The sequence below is a fragment of the Macadamia integrifolia genome, chromosome 13, assembly GCF_013358625.1.
Source record: "Macadamia integrifolia cultivar HAES 741 chromosome 13, SCU_Mint_v3, whole genome shotgun sequence".
Taxonomy (NCBI): domain Eukaryota; kingdom Viridiplantae; phylum Streptophyta; class Magnoliopsida; order Proteales; family Proteaceae; genus Macadamia; species Macadamia integrifolia.
The window spans coordinates 2617288-2642245 of NC_056569.1; the positions used below are offsets into that span (position 1 = coordinate 2617288).

Below are 24958 nucleotides of genomic sequence, written 5' to 3' on the forward strand. Positions count from 1 at the left end.
AAAAAAAAAAAAATAGCATAAGGCGCCTGCGCAGCGACCTATGTAATGCCCAGGTAGCCAAAGCGGTTGCCTTAGCTACATCCAGTAAAGCGAGGCATCACCTAGAAACCTTGAAGGTGCCTGGGCAATGCTTTGACAACTATGCATTCCAGTACATATGCATGGAATAGATGGAGTCACCTCTACCAACAACACAACTATGTTCAATTAAATTCTGAGTCTGTTTCAAACCAAATATTTCATAAAATGGCAAAATTTCTGTCAACTATTGCACATTTTGGCCAAAAAATAGAAATATGTATTTCAATAATCAAAAAGTTGAATTCTTCCCTAAAACTTCAGGAAAGGTTATTTAAACATGATTAAAACACACAAAAAGATGGTAGTTTAGCTTCGGACCCTAGGTTGCACTATATGGTGTAACCTACAATATCCTTTTTTTTTATATAATCTATTCTATACATAATTTAGTACTAGAAAACATAAGATTTAATTAAAGCAACTCAAATATGTATTAAGAATGAAGAAAATCCATTTGCCAATTGACAGTAAAATCATAGACATCTGATCAGTGTCTATGATGGTGTGGTGACTAGTGCGAGAACTTGGGGGTGTCAAAGTATTGAATTTTGAATTATAACTGGATTACATCAAGGATCAGCTTTAAGCCCCTATTTTTTTTTGCACTTATCATGGATGAATTAACCAGAGACATCCAAGATGACATTCTGGGGTTTATGCTTTTTGCTGATGATATTATTTTGGTGATTAAGACAAAAGCAGACATTAATGCCAAGTTAGAGTTATGGAAATCAACCTTATAATAAGAAGGTTTTAAAAAAGTAGAATGAAGACGGAATATATGATGTAATTTTACTTACACGAGGACGGATAATGAGGTTGTGAAAATTGATGAGAGGGAGGTTCTACAAAGTGATTATTGTCATAGTTATCAAGGTGTCACCAAGGTGCTGGTAAGGTGGCGCCTAGGCGCTGAGGCAGTTCTAGGAGTCTAAGGCAGTGGTCCGCTTTACATTCAATACATAATGCGACCGCCTTAACTAGTAAGGCGCTATAAGGCGACGCCTTATGCACCTTATGACGACTTATGTCCAGGTGGTCGCCTTATGTAATTTTTTTTAAGTTACTGTTTTTTAAAACTAATTTACAAAAATTCCAAATGTCATTTGGAGGAAGAATACACTTGAGATGCATGGGATCAAGACTATTAATACTAAAACTAAAAAAAAAAAAAAACAGGATTCTACCTTTTGCAGCTGATGTAGGTATTTTTCTTTTCCTAATTTCCTCTCCCTTCTACAATTCTACCTTTTTTTTTTTTTTGGCTTCCTTTCCTCTGTTTTTTCATTTTTTTTTCTGGTTTCTTTTCCTCTCCCAGTCTCCCTTCTTCACAGCAACAGTACAAGTGTGCAACCTGCAGCTCTCTCTCTCTTTTTTTTTTATTTTTTTCTGTTGGATGGGCAAAATGTGTTGTACTATTGTCCCCTTTATTTTTTCCACCTTCCGTCTGTGTCTGACTACTATGAATATTCATATGATTGTACGCCCTTTAGTTTTTCCAATAATTTGCTTTCCTATGGAACAAAGTTTGATTATTTATTATGGCTGCCATCTGTACATCATGTTTGGAGATGCTAAATTAGCTCCTATGATCATGTTTGTTTAGCTGTAAACACTTTTTCATCTTGTTGTAAATAGTTCATATTTATTATGGCTGCCATCTGTACATCGTGTTTATAATTTTGTTTCATCATTATATATTTATACTATATGCTATGATGATTGATGATTGATGATTGATGATTGATGAATGATGAAGATGAACTTAATTTATTCACTTCATTGATTTTTTTTTTTTATGAATATTTTGCATTGATATGAAGTATAAACCTTTAATCTTTATTTAGCATATAGTAGTATTATATAATTTTTAACATGCCATATGCGTCAAATAGAACGGTTGTATAAAAAAATATAACACAAGAACGCTTTATTCAATAAAACGACGCCTTGTGCCTGCCCTATTGCCAAAGCGCTCCGAAGGACCCTCAAACGCCTCAGTCGCCTCACCGCCTTAATAACCTTGATTATTTTCTGTATCTGGGCTCAATCATAAATAAAGAAGATGATATAGAGGATGATTTCACAAAGAATTAAAATAGGATGTATGAAGCGAGAAATGCATCCGGAGTGTTGTGTGATCAACGTATTCCTTTAAAACTTAAAAGAAAGTTGTATATGACAATTATATGACTGACTATGATTTATGGTGCAAAATGTTGGGCAGTTCAAAAGCATCATGTATATAAACTCAGTGTAGTGGAGATGAGGATGTTGAGATGGATGAGTGGTAAAACTAGGAAGGATAAAATAAGGAACATAGTTATCACGGCGCCTAGGCAAACTGAGGCAGTTGAAGGAGGAAATTCAAGGTGACACCGCCATCTGGGCAACCAAGGTGCCAGGTTGAACCACCTGAACACCTAGACAACTATGGCAAGGAATGAACATATTATAACTGATTTGGGTGTAGGTTTGATACATAATAAGCTATGAGAAAGTCATTTGAGGTGGCATGACCATGGTCAAAGGAGACCTCTTGCATGCTCCAATATGGAGGATTGATTTTATTCAGATTAAAGGAACTTAAAGAGCTAGGGGCATACTTAAAATAACTTTAGGGCTTATATCAAGTATGATATCAAATATAGCTGATTTGAGGGAAAGGACCCATGTAGCTGACCCCATTTAGTTTGAATAAGGCCAAGTTGTTGTATAGACACTTAACAAGAACAACTTTTGACACCCCTAAGCCTATGTCAGTATTGTTAAGAGTTAGTACAGCTGGTGTATACTAGTAATATCTTTGCTTAATTAGGGTCTTATGTGCCTTATGTGAGCTATTCTCTCTTATTCTTTTTTTCTTCAGCTTGTCATTGTTGAAGACCATCGAAAAACTAGCAATTGTGATCCATCTTCCTGGTTTGATAGTTCCATCAAGGCTTCCTTTTGTTGTGGCTTGCAACAACCTATGTTGTTTTGCTTTTGTATGAAACCCCAATTGATAGAGCATGAAAAACAAGATAATGTTAGAAAAGAGGGAAAACAAATAATGTTAGAGAAGGAAAACAAAAATAACACTTGGGTGCCTTGATCAGTTGCCTAGGCGGGCGCCTTGTCGCCTAAGCGCTTAGGCACCTATCAACCACCTTGGGTTGCCTTGGCACCTTGCCAACTATGATCTAAAATTTGTGAATTATTTAGGAATTCAGGTTTTCACTTCAATCCTTCTCAAATTATTTCCCCACATTGTGCAGCCTATTCTTTAAATCCAAAATTTCATTATAGCCAATGAATAGTGTATGACCCGACATTGTTGGAAGTCCTTAGCAATGTGATAAATAGGATGGAACTGGAAACCACAAATGCCACAACTGCTATGTATGAGGTAAATACTTAATGTTTCATATATGGAAATATACGGTCATATAAAATGTTAAAGGTTCATTGAGTGGCTAATGAAATTCATCATCTTTTAGGTGAAGTATTTCCAATGGGCTTGCATGGGTTTGGTAATCGAATGGTCGTCCATGGAAGAACACTCGGCCCTAGTAAGTATGCTAAGTACTTCGGTTAAAAAAACCAAATGACTTAGGATGGTTATCACATAACTGTCTGGATTGATTTTTTCCTTATACAACTTACTGGGGGTTAAACTATAGGGGTAGTGCTCCCAACTTGAAGTGAATTGCAACTAGGATCTTATGACAAATGGCATTATCAAGTAATAGTGAAGGAATTGGGGTACGTTTGGTTTCATACATAACAGGCCTCACAACATTCTCAGTCATGCAAAACTGGATAAACAAGTATACATCCACTGCAATATGAAGATGAAGATGAAGATGAAGATGAAGTACTTGCAATTGGAAAAGAAAGAAGGGGAGGAGGACGAAGATTTCGACTCGAACGATATCAGCCACATATTGATGAAGAAGATCCAGTTAAGGATGGATTTAAGACATAGTTGTGCAGGTATCGCCTTGGTCCCCTAGGCAGACGCCTTGTTGGTGTCACCTAGCATTTGGACCGCCTACAACGCCTTGGGTGACCTAGACACTGTGACAACTGTGATTGAAGATACCATAGTTGTCAAGGCATCTAGGTGCCTAGGCAGGTGCCTTGTTGGTGCCGCCTTGCAACTGGATCCCCTCCAACACTTCGGGTCACCTAGACGCCGTGAAAACTAAGATACATATAATTGCTGGTAATGGATCAAAAGATTGGTGCAAATATCAAAACAAAAGTTCCAACCAGTCCCTAAGTGACCCACATTGCTTGAGAATTTATAAATTAGCAGTACCACAAATACGCTTTAGATGGAGCACAAAAAGCACTTTTGATATTCCAAAAAGATGACATTATAAGTGGAAAAAAAATTTGACTAGACAAACCTCCAAATCTTGTAGAACCCACTGCTGGTTCATGTGCATAACTTAGATCATAGAACTCCTTAGTTTGATAGTTATAAAGATAACCTGCATGGAAGTTTGAAAATTATGCTTAAAAACAGAAGTACAATAATGCTATACTTTCATTTTAAGTAAAAAAAATTTCATATGACTAAACATATTTCCAGAAATGAGAGCATAGTATGGTACCTAGGGTACATGGAATGGAGGATAAAAGAAAGAAAACTCAATTGAGATGGTCTAGTCATATGCAATGAAAGCCACTAATGTTTCTGGGCAAGTAAGCTTAAATGCAAGTCCAAGCGTCTAGAAACGGAAAGCTTTGCAAAAACGTATATGCACTGACACTGACACTGACAATTGAAAAGGAATCGAAGGACTGGAAGGAGCATTCGCTAACAGAGAAAATGGAATCCAAATAAAATGGAATTGCAAAATAGGTCTCTCTGTGCACATAATCAGTGGGGAGCATGGCCGGGTATGGACATTTGATTGTATCTTTTGGCATAATAAACTAACGCAGGACCTAACTGAACCCCCATATATGCCTCCTAGCTTCTCTTTACAGCCTATATCAATTTGTGTTTATTCAAGCAGTTATTAGAGCCTAAAGCCTAAGATAATTTTTTTTTTATAAACTAATGGATTTAATTAGTTACTAGAGCAGAAGACAGTTTGATCATCTGTAGCATTTTGGTCGATGTTCAAGGGTACTTCTGTCCATGGTCTATGCCATGTAGATACATATATACATAACTTGGAAAGGTTTCCTGCACCGCCCAATTATGTGCCTCATGGCAGTTCACTTGGGCCCAAATTTTGTGGACACGTAGATCCCAAAGTCCCCTGCTCACATATCAAATTCCAACCTAGATGAAGTCTGCCAAGTGGAAAAAAAAAATCAAGATTATAGTAGAGCACAGCATAGTGATTGGAGTACCAGTTGAGGTGAATGGACATAAACGTGGATGCATGCCAATACACGAGGGCCCATTTGATTGAATTAGACTGAAATTTGGCATGAAGCTAACCCAGACCATGTCCTCTCTATCCAATGGTCAGACCAGTCACACCACTTGTCCACATGGCACAGTTTCAGTGGACAGCACAGGAACCCCTTCCTAATGGGGTAGTGCTAGGTTCATTTTGCCAGATATAGAGCAGACTTATTGTTTTAAGAATTATCAATATATTTACTAGAATTTCAGAGCATAAAACCCCGGGCTGCATTCTAAAGCTTCAGGATGGATTTCACTATGGCTTCTTCTGCCATGTTGTTTGTGTTTCATAAAATCAACATTATTGTAAGTGCTATCGTTTTCTTCTCTACAGTTAGATTAGCCAATTTGGTCTTGTTTTGTGGTGCTTTTGAAGCCCTTCTGCGAACTGACCAAATAGATCAACAATGGTAAAAAAAAAAAAGTGCGTGCCCAGTGCAAGAGGTTACCACCACTGCAAGGTCTGGAGAGGATCATAATGTACACAGCCTTACTCCCGATTTGCGGAGAGGTTGTTTGCTGATAGTACTTCTGCCTTGGTAGAGGGGAGCACCAAGGTACTTAATAGGAAAGGTTTTACTGGTAAAGTCAATCCAAGAGGCAATCAAGTTTTTTTTTTTCTGGCCAAAGAACGGGATTTAACTGTGGTAAAACAATTTTTATGCAGGTTTGCAAGCTGGCAGGAACCTCTCATATGTGTGCAGCAACTTCGTAAAGGCACAAATAGATGCCTTCCTGACTCGAACCCACGATCACTAGGTCACAATGGAGCAACCTTACCATTGTGCCGAGGTACGTCCTATAAATAGATCAACAATCCACAACAAAATAAAGCCACATACCAGCATTATATTTGTTGGGATACATTTCTGTTCATGTATCATGACTAGAAATTCCAAAATACCAAATGTTATATCATGTACATATGGAATCAGTTATCACCTTGGCCAGGAGAATTCAGTAAACTATTCATCAGTATTGTGTCATATCCAACAAAGCTGTTAATGAGAAGTTGCTGCCACCTGGAAACGAGAAGATGCACCAAAAATGTGTCAATATTACTGGAATAAATTTGTCCAATTATATCTACATACAAGCTGGCAAACCAGAAAGAAGGAACTTATATTATGGATCCACATGCATGATTATGTGTGGATCCTGGGTCAGTTCATGTGAAACTGGATGCGGATTCAGAGTGGGATTCGGATCTATGAGGATCTGACCTGCTTTGCCTTTACCACTTCTATTCCTCAAATTGAGAGAGAGGATGAAAAAATAAATAAACATCGGGAGTAATGCATGGACTAAAATGCATTACAAGTTTCATTAAATTTTGGATTAGATTAGAAAATTATACTGGCCTTAGAAGGAAAAATGGAAAATAATATTGTTAAAAATACTCTATGGTACCCCTGCATGTAAGTGCCTGTGGATTATATAGGCATGCATAGATGAAAAAACATATGTGACATATTTGTTCACATAGTTCATTAAAAAAATATAAATAAATAAATAAAAAAATACAGCAAGGAGATGAGCTAACTTCAATAGGAACAGCAAGCAATGGAGAATCATCAAAACTTACATTATGTACTTTAATAAGGTAATCATCTATTCGGCTCCCACGACCACATCAGTGTATTTTCAATTTATTTGGTACTATAGTTTACCATGTAAACTCTTAATTTACCCACACAGGCACAGGTATATTATCTTCATGGAGTAAAAATTGAGAAGTTGACACATTACACCTATTTATACATAATCGAAGCACCACGTAACCATCATCTTCCACTCAAGGGAACACACTTTCTAAAATTGATGATCTGATAGCTTTTTAGAACCCATCAGAAGTAATGTTATTTACAACTGACAGCAGTATGAAAAACAAGATGAATGATTCCAAAATCAACACCTAATCATCTAGATTACATTACCAAAAGAAATGTACTGAATTTCACCTGTTCCCAAAGCAGGAATGTGTAGCAGATATGCTGATGTTAACAGTACGTATGTTGTGCTTAGATTTAGCTCCTTCAGGAAGCAAAAAGTAACCCTGGACAATAAATGTGAGCTTCAGTATAAAGACTGAAACAAATCTTGATGTCAAAGGAAAAGTATCAACCAGAAGAACTTGTGGAGCATTGTTGGTAATTAAAATATTATTTTCTTGCTTAAATCTGTTCACAAGACTGAGTACATTCTATTGTTACAGTCCAGTTTAATTAGTACTTGCTACATTACAGCCTTGAGTTCTAGTCACTGTTTACGTGAATTTCTCCTTTCTAATTTCTGGAATCTCGAAAGGATTTACTCATACATACAACCTCTGGGTAGTGTTTGGTAAATGCCACAATGACTGGCTTTTTCTTCCAAATCAAATTAAATTCTAAATATTGTCCAGTTTTCAGTTTTTTCCAAAAAATTTTATTTTGGGCTGGTTCTAAGTGTGGTCCCTACCTCTTTGATCTTATAGATTCTGTTCTAGACTCTGTACCCTACCATACAGAAAGCACCAAGCACTTAAAAAACTAAACCACAATCCATGGAAAGGCCTCTGAACTAGGGTCAGCAGGTCACAACATCCTCTACAGAAGAGTGAACAATACCTCCCAAATTATTGAACTGTGCAAGAAATAACAGAAGATTGTATTAATTGATTGGAGCAAATTGATTTGAATTATTGTTTGTGGAGCCAAGGCTGGCCTTGTGTTTTTCCTCTCCTTTCTTCTTCTCCCTCCTAACTCGATTCAGACTTGAGTCCTAATTCTCAGGTTAGATCTTCCCGTCTCATTTTCTCCTCTGTTCATTTTTTCTTTCCTCTTCCATCTTTCCTTTCTTCTTTGTTTTCCTCAGCTAAGATTGATCGATCTCCTTCATAGTCAATTAATTTGTCCTGAAATTCTAGGTGTTAATTCACTCTTCCATAAGCAATCTAAAACCCTATTGTTGGGTAAGGTGCTGCTTGCAGTAGGTGTATATTCATTGTTGTTAACAACATCAATTGTCACTATACTCAGTTGGACACTTGCTTTAGCTTGGCAGCCTATAGATGATATGTTTAGAGCAAAATGGATTGAAATTCAGAGTTTCATGTTGAGGGCAATGAATAGATTGCATTATATCCTCACACCAGTTCTTTGAATGCTGTGAAGTAATTTAAAAAAAAAAATAAAAAAACCTATTCCCCATCTACCTTTGATATTGCCATCAGCAAGAGATAGGACAGCACACTAATTGAACCTATAATGAGGCTCGTGACAAATTAAATCAGCTTTCATTTGCAAGCATTCATGTGCAAGTTGAATACCGTAACTCTTTCCCTTTCAAGGACCATTCCTCCTCAAAGAAGGTGCTTTTCTCCAAAGATTGTGATGGATATGATCCATTATAATCTTTCTTAATATTTAAAATTTAATTATATTACTTTTAGAAATATAGAATGAATCATTTTTTCCTTTGTTGTATTAGTATATAGAAAATCATTAAATATGAGGTGATGTATACAACAATTCTCATTCAATGACCATTCTGCTTTTAAGGAAGGCGCTTTCTCCAAAAAATTTGATGGACATAATCCATTATAGTTATAATGCCCCGTCCTCATTAACTTTGGCACAATGGTCGGGGCGTTATAGATGGTATCAAAGAGGACCCCAATAGTGTATGGAGCCATAACGGAGACATTATGCCCAAAGGGGAGGAGAATGTGGCAACCAAGAAAACAACAAGTATCAGACCCGCCTAAGATATCGGTGAAGTGTCCCACCAAGAGATTTTATAATATCTGAACAACCCATTAATGGAGAGGGGGAGAAAGCTTCACGGAATACACTAGAGAAGAAATACACACAATGCGGATAAAAAATAAAGAACTACGGCATTAGGACTCATGCGGGTAATGGCCATACTGTAGAAAGGTATGTTTTATTGCTACTCGATGTTCCCGAACAACTCCTTTGGCAATGAAAATATTTTATTTTACTTTGTTGACTCATTGAGTACATTTTAGGAAAGAGGGAAACTACTACAGTATTTCCACATAAGATCTGTATTGACTTTTGTCATGCCTTAACTATAATGCCTAACATGCATGTTGCACCTTCTGCTTCCATAATGGATGAAATAGCCTCATTGGAATCTTTTCAATATTCTCACAAAGAAGGAAATGTCAGGTCTTGTATAACCTGAGAGACATTAAACTATTAGGATTTTTATGTGGGCTTAATTGATATCGATTGATCCATTGGGCCCAAGCAATTATAGACCCACTCTGATTAGGAAACTCCTAGCTCTTTCCATTGTGAGAGTGGAATAGGGTTTTAGGGATTCTATTATAAATAGAATATTGACGGTCCCTGTAACTATTACTTTAATACCTTATTGGTTTTGGGAGCACGGTTTTCTCACAAGAGCAAGTGCACAGAAAGAAAGGAAACCCTAGAGTAAGAGGTTGCAGAAGATCTTAGTAAAAGGACTTCACTTGCGTAGTTTGTTATTGTCATCTTAATGAGAGTAATGTTTAACCACATGGGACAGAGGTTCATGATCTATGTTCATGGGACACAGGTACTTCTCTATTCCCATTTATGGTTCATGTCATGGATGTCCCATTGATTATTATAGATTTGGGTTTGTGTCCCAAATCATGAAAATCGTAATTTTACCATTACTTAAAGATCCCGTATCGGAAAACTTTCTTCACGAAAACTTTAGAGCACGAAAATACGGTCACAGTGGTATACCGCAAGTCACTGGAAACCTCCGGACGTGCCGGCACGCTCCGTTGGAAATGAGCTGCCAGAGGAGAGAGAATTTTTTTTTTTTAAATTCAAAAAAAAAAAAAAAGAAACGGCGACGAGTCATCATCGGGTCACCTCGAAAACCCTACCGAGTTGACCAGGGGTGCAGTGGGTCAACTCATGACCAACTCTGTTTGACTCGATCAAAGGTTGACCGGGTCGTTGACCAATTGACCCAGATTTTGACCCAGAACTAATATGCCCGAACCGGATTAAACCGCTTGGCCGAACCGGTTGGTTTGGGAAACTAGATTGATTTTGATCCATTTTTGTACATGTAACCTCAAATGGCTCGTATGGGCAAATGGCGAAGAATTTTTCACCCTGATTTTTTGCGTTGAGTCCAATTTTTTGTGTTCTTCGTTTTGATATATTATGAGCCTAGTTTTGATCAACTTTTATGGTCTGTTTTCTATAAGTTACAAGTATGGGTGGTTAATGATTCTTTATGATTTTTCTATTAATTGAAAGAAATAAAAGAAAATCAATTCATACATTACTTGCATATCAGAATATGAACTTGTTTATTCTTGGTAATGTAGTTCATGCTTTTGTTTATGAATATTTTTATTCATGCTTAAATAATCTCACTTTTAGCTGTCAGAATGAATTTGTAGATTATTACAGTAAGATTGGATAGAATCCACCAAAGTAGTAAAATTCAACCTTATTGTAATAGAATACAAATCAAAGATCTTCTTTATTTGAAAAGACAGAGAATAATGATTGGTAGCAAGGTTGCTAATGTTCACCCAAAGGTGACATTATCAAAGAAAAGTTAAAGTTAAAGCAAGTAAAAAGAAAAAAAAAAACAGAATAGGGATTTCTCAACCAAGAAGATGTTGTCCATCCAAAGATGGCGGTACATTTCGAAAGTTAGAAGAAGTCTCACAGTAATAACAGAAACTTGAGTGGACCAGTATGTTTCAGACCCAAAGGTCAGGAATGTGGTTTCGGTTGACATTCTTGAAGTAATTGATAATTGAGCATTGTAATGTTTATTTTGTTAATAGTTATATGCTTGTTCTTTTACATGTAAATTGATATTTAGTTCATGTTTAAATAACCCACAAATTTAAGCTGTCAGGTGTAGTTGTAAGCTATTGCAGTGGAATTGATGGAACCCACCAAAGTGGTAAAATCTAAGATTACTGCAATAGGTTTGCAACTCAAAGGTTTTGTCTTATTTTCAAAGACATAGAAAATTATTGGTAGGAATTAGATAATGCTTGCCCAAATGCGACATTATCAAAGATAAGCATAAATGCAAGTGTATTTTGGGTAGACCTTAACCTAGAAGTTGCTATTCATCCAAAAGTGACAGTAATTTTCAAAGTTGAAGAGCTCCCACGTTCATTGTAGTTTTTTAGTAGACCAGTGCATTCCAAATCCAAAGGTTGAGAATGTAGTTCGGTTGACACTCTGGTTATGTTTAATGGTTAGTGATGTAATATTGGTTTTAATTTTATTGATGTTATATACATTAATTAAATGTTGAATGGATTATTCTTCCTTGAGTTAAACCATTAAACTGAATGTCTTTAAAAGTGGCTTGAGAATATGGAGGTCTACATTTGCCTCAAAGACCTAGTTTTCTATACTAGGAAAACCAAATCAATAGTTTGGTATTATGCTTTTAAAGCAAAGATTTTTGCCCTAAATGGTATTAGACAGTTGATTAATGGCAATAGTGTGGATGAGAGTTTCATGACTATGACCATTGGTTAGAGGTTTATTTAATGTGTTATTTTTTTTTTGTATTCCGATTAGATCAATTCGGATTGGTTGGGTTGGATCAGTATCGATTTTGATCAATCCAATACCAAGTTCTTAAATACTATCATTATTCTTTGAAAACCTATTTATGAACATTAATTGATAAATGTTTGGTTTTCTTTTGTTTTTGGGCTTATGTGAACAAGTTTATATGTATGTCACATTTAACGAATTGTGTTATCCAATAAATGGATTAATTTATGACTGGTCGAACCAAGTGGGAGGATAAAAATATGGATCTTAAGCTGTTTTATGTGGCTCGACCAGTGGGAGAATAAATTCGGTATACTAGGTTGCTAGTGGGAGATGTTACTAGTAGAAGGTCAATATACTAGGTTGCTAGTGGGAGAATAAATTCAGTGTACTATATTGTTTTTCATGCAAAAAAAATTATTTTGAGTTTTACATTGATTTATTATTATCATGATATTGAAGAATTATTTATGGCTGAAATATATAGTAAATTCATATTCATGTCATTTTGTACTTGAATGTTTTGTCTGAAACACCCTATGATGGATAAATATATTAGAATTAAACTGGGTGTGAGCTTCCGCACATTTTATGCTGCACAGTATATTTCGAGGAAGCTATGAAAGGATTGGATGGAATCCACCAAAGTGGCACATCCTATTCTTTCATAGTTTTTCCAAGCGCAGCAAAGTTAGTGACATTTGCCCAAAGGTGATGTTACCCAAGTTAAAGAAAATACATGTACGGAAATGACTATAACTTAGAGGCTTCTAAGCCCATATATGATAAAAGTAATTGTATTTTCACAGTAAATTTGGATTTACAAGAGGATCAGTGCATTCTTACCCCAAAGGATAAGAATGTAATAACGGTTGTGCCTCTTGTGTGTTACTTGATCTAGTTTTAGCTCTCAAGGAACCCAAAAAGGTGTTATTGCTGATCAAAGCACAACTGAAGGGATATAGGAATAATTTTGTTATCCTATTAAGTTTATAATGATTTTGGAGCAATTTTGAAATGATTTTGTCTTAAATCTTATTCTCTAAATTATTTATGTCCATTTATGCTTCATTTGTTTGTGTTGTCCTTAGTTGATTAAGAAACACATTAAAGCATACACTTCTATACATATATTCATCTCAAATGTAGAAAACATAATAGGAATGAGTGAAACCCACCAAAGTGGTACATTCAGTTCAATTGTGTGTTTCCCAAGGTAAATGTGACATTTGCCCAAAAGTGGTGTCACCCAAGTTTATCGACAAAGTACTCAAGAGCCATATTTTCTGGCATTGGTATTATTGAGGTTTTTGATATGCTTGGTTAGTGGGAGTTTTATGATCTCATTTAACCAAATATATCATGGTAGCAACAGCCAAAGTTTAAAGACGGTAAAAGTCAAAGTTTAAAGCTGTGTCTGCTAAGGTTTATTAGCAGTGCTTAGCCAAAGTAATTGACGATAAGTCAAGGTAATTGATGATACTTTATCAGAATTTGTGATGTATGGCTGTATTTAGCCTAAGTCCAAAGAAGTAGTGGTTTACCACAAGCGGTTTGCCAAAGTTTATGATTTATGGTGGTATTTAACCTAAATCCATGGAAGTGGCAGTTAGCCATAGGCGGTATGCCAAAGTAAGATATTAATTCAAGAAAATGACAGTTTGCCAAGTGTTGATTAATATCAAAGTTTTCTACCTGTGAGGTTTTCAAGGTAGGCTGATATTTAGATCAAGAAAGGACCTATAAGAAAATGTATATTTCATGTGATCACAGGTATGATATCAATTCCTTATATATATGTTTCCAGGCGATTTGGATTGATAATTTTCTATTGTCTGTAACATTAGATAGTTATATGTTGTATATTGAGGTGTATTTTCTACTATTTTTCAACAGTAGAGATTATTGATTGGATCAAAGTTTGATTGAGTGGTGTTCAGTCTTGGGATTATTTGGCCAGGAGTCAATGGAAAGATATCAGTATCAGTGTAGCCCAAGTGGGAGATTGTTAGGATTTTTATGTGGGCTTAACTGATACCGATTGATCCATTGGGCCCAAGCAATTATAGACTCACTCTGATTAGAAAACTCCTAGCTCTTTCCATTGTGAGAGTGGAATAGGGTTTTAGGGATTCTATTATAAATAGAATACTGACGGTCCCTACAACCATTACTTTAATGCCTTATTGGTTTTGGGAGCACGGCTTTCTCACAAGAGCAAGTGCACAGAAAGAAAAGAAACTCTAGAGTAAGAGGCTACAGAAGATCTTAGTAGAAGGACTTCACTTGCGTAGTTCGTTATTGTCATGTTCATGAGAGTAATGTTTAACCACATGGGACAGAGGTTCATGATCTATGTTCATGGGACACATGTACTTCTCTGTTCCCATTTATGGTTCATGTCATGAATGTCTCATTGATTATTATAGATATGGTAAATCTATATGGTTATGTATTTTAAGATCTATGAAGGGAGTACTTCATTGATCTTGGTTTAGGGACTATACCCATGGTTAAATATCTTTTATGATTCTTGTATTCTAAAATATAATTCTTGTATTATAAAATTATAGGGTTATTCATATGTTTAATATGGTAAAAGGATCCCCAACATAAACTACCTACTAAAGGCGCATTAGGATATTCCTCAATAAAAGCACCAGTTAGGAAATACATTTGGAAACCAACTTGATGTAGTTCGAGATCAAGATGTAGTTCGAGATCAACATGTGTTACTAGTGCCATGAAAAATTTACAATAAATATTTTCTCAAAACACTTTTTGACTCTTGAGGATCTCTTTAAATCTATTTGTTCAATTCCAATATCATCACTGACGCCGAAAAATTATAGAGTAGGAGGTAATACAAGTGACTGCTTCAAAAGAGAAAAGAACTCGCCACTCAAAGGAATGCACCTAAGGAATAAGAGAACTCAAGAAGAACCACTTCTTCTCAAAAGTCAAAGGCTCAAATTATGACTAAACTCTAAGTATGCATTTCATTCACTGGTGTAAGCTTATATAGGTGAACATAGAACAACTTTCCCAGCATAGGCAATAAATTAAGACTAATTGGAAAAAACAAATATAGGGAAGACAAACAACTATCCAATAGGTTAGGACCTTGGAAGCATTGAAAGACATTTTTCACATCTTGAAGAGATTGAAAATATAATGGTTGAAGTGCCCAAGAAGTTCTAGAACCGAATTTAAATGGAAGTTGGACTAAAAACATGAATTTTGAAATTCTAAGTGCCTACAGTCAGTCCAGACACACTTTACCAAAACGGCTATAACTTCTTTTAGAAAATAGCAAATGATGCACCGTGTTTTTGTTGGAAAATTGCCTTCTAGACCCTTCCATCCATATATAGCACGACTTCTAGTTCATTCTGAGTTGATACAGGTGTCGCCGTGAAGTTACCCCAAAATCTTGGATTGTAACTTTTATTTTCAGATTCTATTCTTTGGCTTGGGCTTGTGGGCTTATTGGACTGGTTTGTTGACCCATTCGAAAATGCTCCTGCATCGATCACATTGAACAATAGGTTCAACAACAACTTTACTTTCATATGTCAAAGTGGAAATTAGAATAGGAAATTCATTTCACTTCTATTTTCCATGACTGTATACTCCCACTATTATTGTCATCTCCAAAAATTTAGCATTCTAATATTCCAATTATGATGCACTCAAATCTTTATGTTGAAATTAACTTTATATTAATTTTCAGCAATAAAGTAAAGGTCATTACAACTTGTATGTGGGATGAAGTTGCAACCCAAAATAATCTACAAACATATTAGTCAGGTTGTCACACTCTGAAGACTTTATATTGAACCAATTATAAACTTTAAGATATTGTGACAATTTATAAGTCCTTTCGGTGAAATTATTATTAAAAACCCAAATAAGTAAGTTATGTTTGGTATGCATTCTATGTCAATAATGTATCTGAAGAAATCATACCAAACATAGCCTTTGTCATTTACCCATGATCTTAAACATCTGACTGGTGCCCAATATTTTATTGAATGTATAATTGTCATCTCATCTTCTCAACCTCACCATTTTTTGGGTCCCAGCTAGCACCCAATTCTAAATGAAGGCTGTGTTAGATATGATTTTTTAAGAATACATTATTGACCTAAAATGCATACCAAACATAGCAGTGACAAAGGCACTGTTTGACAACGTTCGGTTTCTGTTGTTTCTGCGTTTTCTTGTTCCCTGAAATGGAGAAACAACCTAAAATGCGTTTGATAAAGTTATTCTGTTTCACCGGTTTCTAGAAACATAAATCAAAATTTATGCCTATTTATAATTCTAGAAACAACTTTGACGAAACAAGTCTTACTTGTTTCATCGTTTTTAGAAACGAATTTGAGAGAAAAAAAAAAGCTCGATAAATCTCTCAACTATTTAAACCTAAAAAGAGGCAACCAAACCCTCTCTCCCTTTTGGGCATCCGATGATACTATAGGGTTTTTTAGTGACATTATGTCTGTAAAAAAACGTTTCGAGAAATAGGTTTATCAAACATCAAAAAATCCTTTTTTATTTCCAAAAACGTGAAAAGCTGTTTTTGCTGTTTTTAGACAGTTGAAATGATATTAAACGGTGCCAAAATGTCACCAAGTATTTCATATGTGACATGTGGGTTCAATTGATTAAAAAATTGAGTCAAATGGGCAAAGCCAGAAAGCCCAAAAACCTCAGGAAAAACAGTTTTGATGATCTCAATTGTAGTTTTTTTTACCAATGATAGGCATTTAACTTTATGGGATTTTAGGATGTTGTGGCATTTTCTAAACCCATTTTTAATGATAATCTTGTAACTATAAGGCATAAAAGCCCAACAGTATTCTCAAAAGTTGCAAAATGCCTCTCAAAATTAATTTACTAGGCTTTGTTACATTTCGAACCGTCATGAGTACTTAAAAGAATCATATTGTGGTGACATATAAAATATCTTAAACAGCATTTTGTGTCCTCACAAACTGTTAGGCACTTAATCCATATGAAATCTCTTCTTGTGACGTTAAAAATTTCACAACATACGTGGCATTTTAGAGATTATGAGAACATGAACATCCTCCATAACCATAATAGGATTACAAAATATCTACTTCTCTAATCGTCATGAGAGTACAGAATATCGTCACCTTAAACTTTCATGGGAGTACAAAATATGGTTCTCCTGGAGAAAGCCTGATTCTAGACCACATGTCAAACTAATTTTAAATTAGTAGACAAACTGGTTCCCAAACTGATTTTAAATCAGCAACAAGACAAGTTCTCAATTGGTTAATAACTAGCAACCAAACAGCTCCTTAACAATGAGCCAAATAGAACCAATTTATGAAAATAATTTCTAACTCCGTCAATTGGGTCAACTAGGATCGGGCTGGCAGATCACTCATATGGTACGTTGTTGGGTCGGGTCTCCATGTTGCCTGGTGAGGCCTATTCGGGTTGCTAGCCCGATCGGACTAATACATTTTGGGTTACAGATTAATGACTTCATATGGATAACATTTATTAAATAAGGTCATAAGACATAAGTAATAAGCCAAAACTTATGACCCATCAATACTTTATGGATCAAACTTTATTATACAGCTTTAAAATTTTTTTTTAAATCGATTATACGTGCAAACAATATACATGGAATCATAAACCATGATACATACCATAGCAAAACTCAAGAGTACAACGTAGCAAAGGATGTCAATAATCAATAACCCAAGGGGGTTGGTCCATTGGTGATTTATGATGGATATAACTTCTCAAGAAGCATTTTACCTTGCACAGGAGTGCTCGATTATCTATTGTTCCTTTAGCCTGATACATTTTGTAGTAGGTTGCACTGGTCTGAGGCTTCAACCGATCGACTCAGGTTGTGCCAACTTTTAATACCCTAACAAAACTCATGTATACACTGATTTATTATATCATAGAAAATCTCCTATATCAAATTTCAAATATCCACCATAACAAATCTTATGTGTATAAATCATTAAAACGAATAATCTCATGTGTACACCAAATAGAAAAAACTTGAGAAGTGTCGAATCAAACCCAAGATATATAATGATCTAAATGACATTAAAATTGTAATACAAAAACCCTTTAATGGTTTCATTTATCAAATAATAAACATATATAAAAGGTTTCACAATCAAATAATAATAAAGGGAAATAAATCATATATATATATATATATATAACCGACATATGATAAATGATGATGCACATGCATAGTTGCATACACAAAACACGAATATTCACTTTAATATTTCTTCAAAAAAAAAAAAAAGGAAAAGAATAGATTGCTAGTCCTAATACCTAGGAATAAGGTATCCTAGCAGAATTTTAACTGTTAGATAAAACATAAAAAATCTCAACCATTTATAGGGCGAGGTCTTACAAAACCTGTCCAACACCGCCGCTCCATGGTACTACACCCCCAACCACGACCCCTTCTCCTGCCAGTGTGCCTGAAGCATCACCGTCGCCAGAAAGTTTAATCGTTTCTACAACACTGGTTGAGACTCGGGCCAGCAAGTTTATCGTCGGAAATGGAAAAGTCCAGATTGTGATTCCGACCATGACCCCTCACTGCTGCTGCTGCCGCCGCTGCCACCGCTGCCGATGTTCACGCCGCTCTTTGCAAATTGATAGAAGAAAGGAAAAAAAAATTGTCACCAATGTTCACGCCGCTCTCTGCAAATCAATAGAAGAAAGGGAAAAAACCAGTAGAGAGAGAAAGAGAGAGATGGCTTACGTTGCTGTTGTCGTTGCTGCTGCCATCGCTGTTGCTACTGCCACTGCCGCTACCGCGGCCGCTGCTGCTGATGTTCAAGCTACACTATGCAAATTGATAGAAGAAAGGAAAAAAAATTGACACCGATGTTCACGCCGCTCTCTGCAAATCAATAGAAGAAAGGGAAAAAACCAGTAGAGAGAGATGGCTTATGCTGATGTTGCCACTGCTGCTGATATTCAAGCTGCACTCTGCAAATCAATAAAAGAAAGGAAAAAAAAAATTGTCGCCGATCTTTACACCGCTCTCTGCATATCTATAGAAGAAAGGGGAAAAACCAGTAGAGAGAGAAAGAGAGAGATGGCTTACTTATCAAAAAGCCGAAGCCTCTTGTTTGAGCTGATGCTTGTTGCTGTTGCTGTAGCCGCTGCTGTTGCCGCCGCTACTGCCACCGTAGTTGCTGCTGATTATCAAACTGTACTCTGCAAATCGATAGATAAAAGGGAAAAAAAAAACCCAACTACTTTGCTTTCTCCAGTTGGATCCGGTAAAATGAATGACTTTTTCCGGTGAGAAGAGAGAGAAAGAGAGAGAGTAAAGGTGTGGCAACCGTGAATTGACAATTTGTATATCTTCTTTCCATCCAACAGTTCAATTCATGTTGATCAAATCCTACGGTTAAAATACCATTAGCATTCCTAATTCCTAGGTATTACGCTAGTATACCTATCCCTCTCCCTCTTTTTTTTTTTTTCCTTTTAATGAAAAAACATAGGCGGAAACAGGTGAAATCATAGGGGATCATCTCTAACAAACCTTGCAAAACTTAAGCCAATCCAGCCGTTGTTGTGGCTGCTGGCCCCATGTCCTGCGGCTGTGGCCTATTTCTTTGATAGCTATTGTCTTTACGCTAGGGATTTATAGCTCAAGGGGATTTGTGAGTTCATGGAATTGGAGCAGTATGATGACCCATACAATTGTGAGATCAGGCTGGTTAGTTCGCTTCATTTCTCTTGCATGGTCTAAAATTGTTCGAAGAAATTATGAAAAATACTAACAGAATGAGCACAAAAGAACGACTAACTCATGCAAGGGGGTAGCACCGTTGGTGAGCAACGAACTTTATGTGTTTATGATGTACCAAAGTTGATGTTTGCTTTGGATAAATATCGTTGTACAATATTCTATTAATATAGATGGAAGAGATGATCAACATTGTATTCACTTCCTATAAAACAGAACATCTAGTGAGAGTTATCTAAAAACTTATTATGAATATATAATTTATATTTTAAAATTTTTCACATCCACTCACCGATGAAGATTCTCTGATATTGGTAACTCAACGGATTAAGAATTTTAGAGATATCCATTTTCATACCTATGTCCATTGTGTAATTTTGACAAGTGGAAGGAATGAAAAATAATGAAAATTTCTATCACTTGGCGATTAATCTCACATGGACTATCCTTATGTGTGATGTTGGATAAGCTATGAGATCACCCTTTTCGATCACACTACTTGGCTTGATCACAACTACTAATTTTAAAGAGAATCAATATGAGAAACGCTAATCATACTACTAAATTGAGAATTCATAATTGAGTTGGTTCATAAAGGGAGGAAGAGAGTCTCTCCTCCATTATAGTTTCATCATTGAGTGAATTTCTTTCATCAGGTAATGACGGGTTCAAGAATTGCATTTCATTGGTGGATTTTGCTGTTGTGAATATCAAGTTAATCCCAATCTCTATCTATTATTTGATTTGTAACGAATGCGAGGAGATGCTTAGGATAAATATTGATATGGTAATCTACATATCTTTTTTTAAGTAGAAGATCAAAAAAATATTATATTATAAAAATAAAGATGTACAAAATTTAATGTCCAGGAGTCATGATTCTAAAACTCGAATCAGATCAGTCAATCTAACTAGGCTGGATTGGATCGGAATTGGCCTTGTCCGATCCCCAATCCGATCCCATTGGGTAAGACCCAAAGGTTAAAACGTAATAAAACTGATTTTTATTAAAAAATAAATAGGGGTAATAATCTATCTGATACCATCCCATCTAAGCCGATCTAGATTGATGTTGGATCATTGTCTGCCTTGACCAATCCTAAGATCCATCCCAAGTTTTAGAACCTTATCAGGCATACCTAGACGGGAAAATACAAATCAATCTCAAGAATCCAACTATGATATTGCCATCAGCAGACCAAAAGATGATACCATTATCTAAAAGATTTACCTTCAACATTACCATCAACAGAATCCTTGAAAAAATAAGAGGCTAGGCAGCTTCCCTAGCTATCCAGAAACCCCATCTCTCCCTCTCCTGCTGAGGTGAGCGTGTTGTCCATGTCTCTTGCACAATACAATCCTACTTGCACAGCGTGCCAGCTTGTCTGTATGAGAAACGTTGTTCTCTTCTCAAATGTGTGCTGTACGTGCCCATGGCTTCACCAATATCTTCTCTCCTTTGTGCATTGCAGCATTAGCCCAAGATAACATGGCCATGCTTAGTATCTTCTAATTAATTTATGGACTAATGGTATATAACTGCAGAAATATTCTCAACACCCACTTGTTAAGAACACATTAGTAGAGTTATATTGTCTAATCAATGGTTCCTCCCAGTTTATAGAAAGATAGGAACTAAAGTTTGACCTTAGAGAACCGCGCTCCAGTCCTTAATTGACCCCTGAAAAGAAATATTCTAAGAAAGACTGCCAAGTCATACATATTCATCAAACCTGCAAGCCAGTATTAGTTATAAATGAATAAAAGAACTGTATAAATCTTATTCTCATTCTCAGTGTATCCTATATAAAGTTGTCTTAAACCATCTTCATAGGGTGTGTCAAAACCTAGCCCGATTCGATAAAACCGATCGAAACCGACCGATAAAACTAGAACCAAATCAAACCGATCGTTATTGGATTGGTTTTGGACTAAGGTATGTTGGGACCAACTGAAAACCGATCCAAACCGAACCGACCAATAACCAAACCGAATAAAACCGATAAAAAAATAAATGATTATGAGATTATAAATTGGGGAATTGACCATCCATTTTTTACAATATGAGAGAAATTTTTTTATTGTAAGGTGAATTGTTACAAATCATTAAATATTAGGTTATGAATAGAGAAATTGATTTGTAAATTGTAATAATGCTTCCATTGATTTCTTTGTTCACTATAGAAAACTAGTCGGATATTTAAATGAATGATTGGATAATATGGTTCATTTTGTGATTCCAATATTAGTTATCTTCTTAGTAATTTGTTATCCATTGGTTTCAATATTAGTTATATTTCCCTTACAATGATAAACCATGATTTAATCATAAATTTAAAGTTTTTTTTTTTTTTTTTTGGGGTCAAATCTTGTCATTGTAAGTGATGAATGTAAGATTCATTATGGTTCAAGCCCAATAACAAGCCGATCTAAACCAATATTAAACCGATATTGAAAAATGAAAATAAACCGAAACCATACCAGACTGAAACCGAAACTGACCGAAAACCGAAGTTCCTTAATGAATTGGTTTTAGTCTCCCTCATTCCTAGACCGAAACCGATTCAACCTGACCGAAACCGAATCAGACCGTCCAATTGACACCCTTGATCTTCAGATGCATCTCAATTTCAGTTTCTATCTTTAGAGAAGAAGCAATTGTCCCTATCTACCAAAGAAGAGAGAAGGATATTAAGATTTTGGGTTGGCGTATATGGCCAATTTAGGAGGTCTTTTCTTTGCACTTGTCATCTCTCTGATTGCACTCAATCTGAACTCTGTAGAGGCCACATTTCCAGAGAATGTGTACTTTACATGGGGAGGTAATCAAGCCCAGATTACAGGTCTGAATGTTTACTTTACATGGTGATGATCTTGAGCTTCTGCTAACCAATTGGTCAGGTATGTTCCTCTTATCCTAATAACTATATACCAATGTCTTAATGTCATCTTCAACATTAATTGTTCATGATGGCTTTTGATTTCATATGTGACAAGACTAGAATGGCTATTGATTTCATACTGTTTCTTTCATTCTTTAGATCCTACTTTGTCCAGCACTTCAAATTGAAGAATTAAAATCAATTTAATCCTAATATGGAACTGATCCCTATTGAGTAACCAAAATGCTTAATCTACAAGTCGACTCAGACAATAATCGAAACATTTCTTGGCTGATTTCTCAGTTGAGTCACCTAAAAAATTATGTGAACTCAACTAGAGTTTTAGAATAGAGAGAGTTTAACCAGTTCCTCACAGGCTCAAATAAATTTGTAGTAGCATTTGATATAGATTCTGTCTTAAACCCTAGATGGCATTAGGCCACATGTGGCAAAAATGGAAGTAAAATATAATGATCCACTCCCCCCCCCCCCCCCCCCTTTAAAAAAAAAAAAAAAACTGGTTATCCTGATTCCTTGAAGAATTGTCCCAAGAATATTTGAGATGCATTTGAGAGTCATTGTGCTCAATCTCTTTCTCAGACCTTTAAAGAAATAGTCTCACTAGTTAAGGCATCATCTCCTACCCTGCCAACTATATTCCTTGGGAATTCTGCTGGCACTGTTACAGCCTACTATGTAATTAACCATATATTTTAGTATGTGAAACCCAAGTTTCATATTTTCCCCACACATGAAATCTGGCTAAATTCCATTATAAATTATGTGCTATTGTCTTCAACCGGTGACAAGCATGATGAGATAGACTTTGAGTTTTTGGGTAATTCATCAGGAGAGCCTTACACTGTCCACACAAATGTCTTTGCTCAGGGTGTTGGAAGCAAAGAACAGCAATTTAAACTTTGGTTTGACCCAAATGCTGATTACCACAACTACAATATACATTGGAACCCAAGTGAAATTGTGTAAGTTTACCCACTAGGACCTGTCCAAATTGTTTGTTTCACTGCTTCAAAGTCCATCACCATCATGTTTGCTCTTGTTTCAGGTGGTTTATTGATGGGCTGCCAATCCGAGCATTTCGGAACTATGAGAGTAAGGGCATTGCTTACCCAAACAAGCAAGGGATGTGGCTTTATGCCAGCTTATGGAATGCTGATAACTGGTGCACACAAGGTGGGCGTGTGAAGATTGATTGGAGCTGTGCACCTTTCAAAGCTGGATTTAGAAATTTTAGGCCAAGGGCTTGCCAATGGAATGGAGAATATAGCATCATTGAATGTGCTGCTATCACCCCTTACCACTGGTGGACATCTCTTGTTTACAGCAAGTTAAACGACAGTCAAATTGGTCAGATGAATTGGGCTAGAGACAACTACCTGATCTACAACTACTGCACTGATTATAAGAGATTCAACTGGAATATGCCCACTGAATGTTATTTAGAGGAATATTAGAAGTAAGAAAAGAATTTCTGTATTGTTTGAATCATTTTGGATCCAAAAGAGATGAATAAACTATTAGTGCCCCCTTTTGTTTGAATTATTTCTACTTACAAATGAGGAATAAATTCTCTATTATTGGCTGTATGTTCCCAACATTGTAGTTAATACTGGTAAAAAAAAATTATTTTTCATGTTGCAGATCAAATTTTTTTTTTTTAACCCTGAATTCTTGTATTAGAGACTGAAATTATATGAAAAATCATGTTCTTTTGATCCAACAGTTCTATAATGCTGGTGTATAAGTTCCATCAAAAGAGTTTCTATGCAAGCAGTGAAGTTTGTAAGAAACTGAAACTGAAGGACAAGGGTAGTGGAACTTATCTCCTTATAAGATCAACAACCTCGCCATGCTGTTGAAAACGCCTCCGCAACCTAGCTACTGGTGTCAGTTTCAAAGAGTGTTTTCTAGTTTCTCCCTGTCTCTCAAGTGCGGGTGCAGAAAAAGATGGTTATTTTCTCCCATGCTTGATGAAGCTACAGACCCTTCTCTTATACCATAACAGTGTTATCAATTCGGTCGAATAATTCGCGAATTATTCGGCCGAATCGAATTTTTTCGAATTTAATCAAAACTTCTGATCGAATCCGAATTAAAAATAAAATTCGGTAAAAATTCACGATTTTTTCAAAAGTGAATATAAAAGGCGAATAATTCGGACCGAACTGAATTAAACCGAATTATTCGGTCCACTTAAAGAGTATTTAAAAAAAAAAAAAAC

General features: G+C 35.8%; 2 protein-coding genes across 2 annotated transcripts; one reads left to right on the top strand and one right to left on the bottom strand.

Annotated features, from left to right (window-relative positions):
• Window positions 1–1209: 1209 nt before the first annotated feature.
• Window positions 1210–18654, bottom strand: LOC122059804. The gene is made up of 5 exons (XM_042622841.1): window positions 18473–18654; window positions 7453–7671; window positions 6434–6513; window positions 4476–4559; window positions 1210–2121 (listed from the first exon to the last, which is right to left on the bottom strand). The coding sequence occupies exons 1-5, from the start codon at window positions 18652–18654 to the stop codon at window positions 2096–2098; spliced, it is 591 nt and encodes a 196-aa protein (XP_042478775.1). The 3' UTR covers window positions 1210–2095.
• Window positions 18655–18820: 166 nt separating this feature from the next.
• LOC122059805 (probable xyloglucan endotransglucosylase/hydrolase protein 26) lies at window positions 18821–24191 on the top strand. Its single transcript, XM_042622842.1, has 5 exons — window positions 18821–18917; window positions 19233–19285; window positions 23317–23412; window positions 23506–23699; window positions 23783–24191. Exons 1-5 carry the CDS (start codon window positions 18821–18823, stop codon window positions 24189–24191), a joined length of 849 nt encoding a protein of 282 aa, XP_042478776.1.
• The last annotated feature ends 767 nt before the right edge of the window (window positions 24192–24958 follow it).

Bases quoted from the DNA above. Each gene is read 5' to 3' on its own strand.
- LOC122059804 (XM_042622841.1), bottom strand. From the start codon at position 18,654: ATGGTCGGAATCACAATCTGGACTTTTCCATTTCCGACGATAAACTTG. The intron at 7,672-18,472 runs GTAAGACCTCGC...TCTTGTGAACAG, and splicing joins GGCGGTGTTGGACAGGTTTT to ATTTAAGCAAGAAAATAATA. The intron at 2,122-4,475 runs GTTTGTCTAGTC...GATTGAGCCCAG, and splicing joins GGGTTCTACAAGATTTGGAG to ATACAGAAAATAATCAAGGT.
- LOC122059805 (XM_042622842.1), top strand. From the start codon at position 18,821: ATGGCTTACGTTGCTGTTGTCGTTGCTGCTGCCATCGCTGTTGCTACT. The intron at 23,413-23,505 runs GTAATTAACCAT...AATTATGTGCTA, and splicing joins GCACTGTTACAGCCTACTAT to TTGTCTTCAACCGGTGACAA. The intron at 23,700-23,782 runs GTAAGTTTACCC...CTCTTGTTTCAG, and splicing joins TGGAACCCAAGTGAAATTGT to GTGGTTTATTGATGGGCTGC.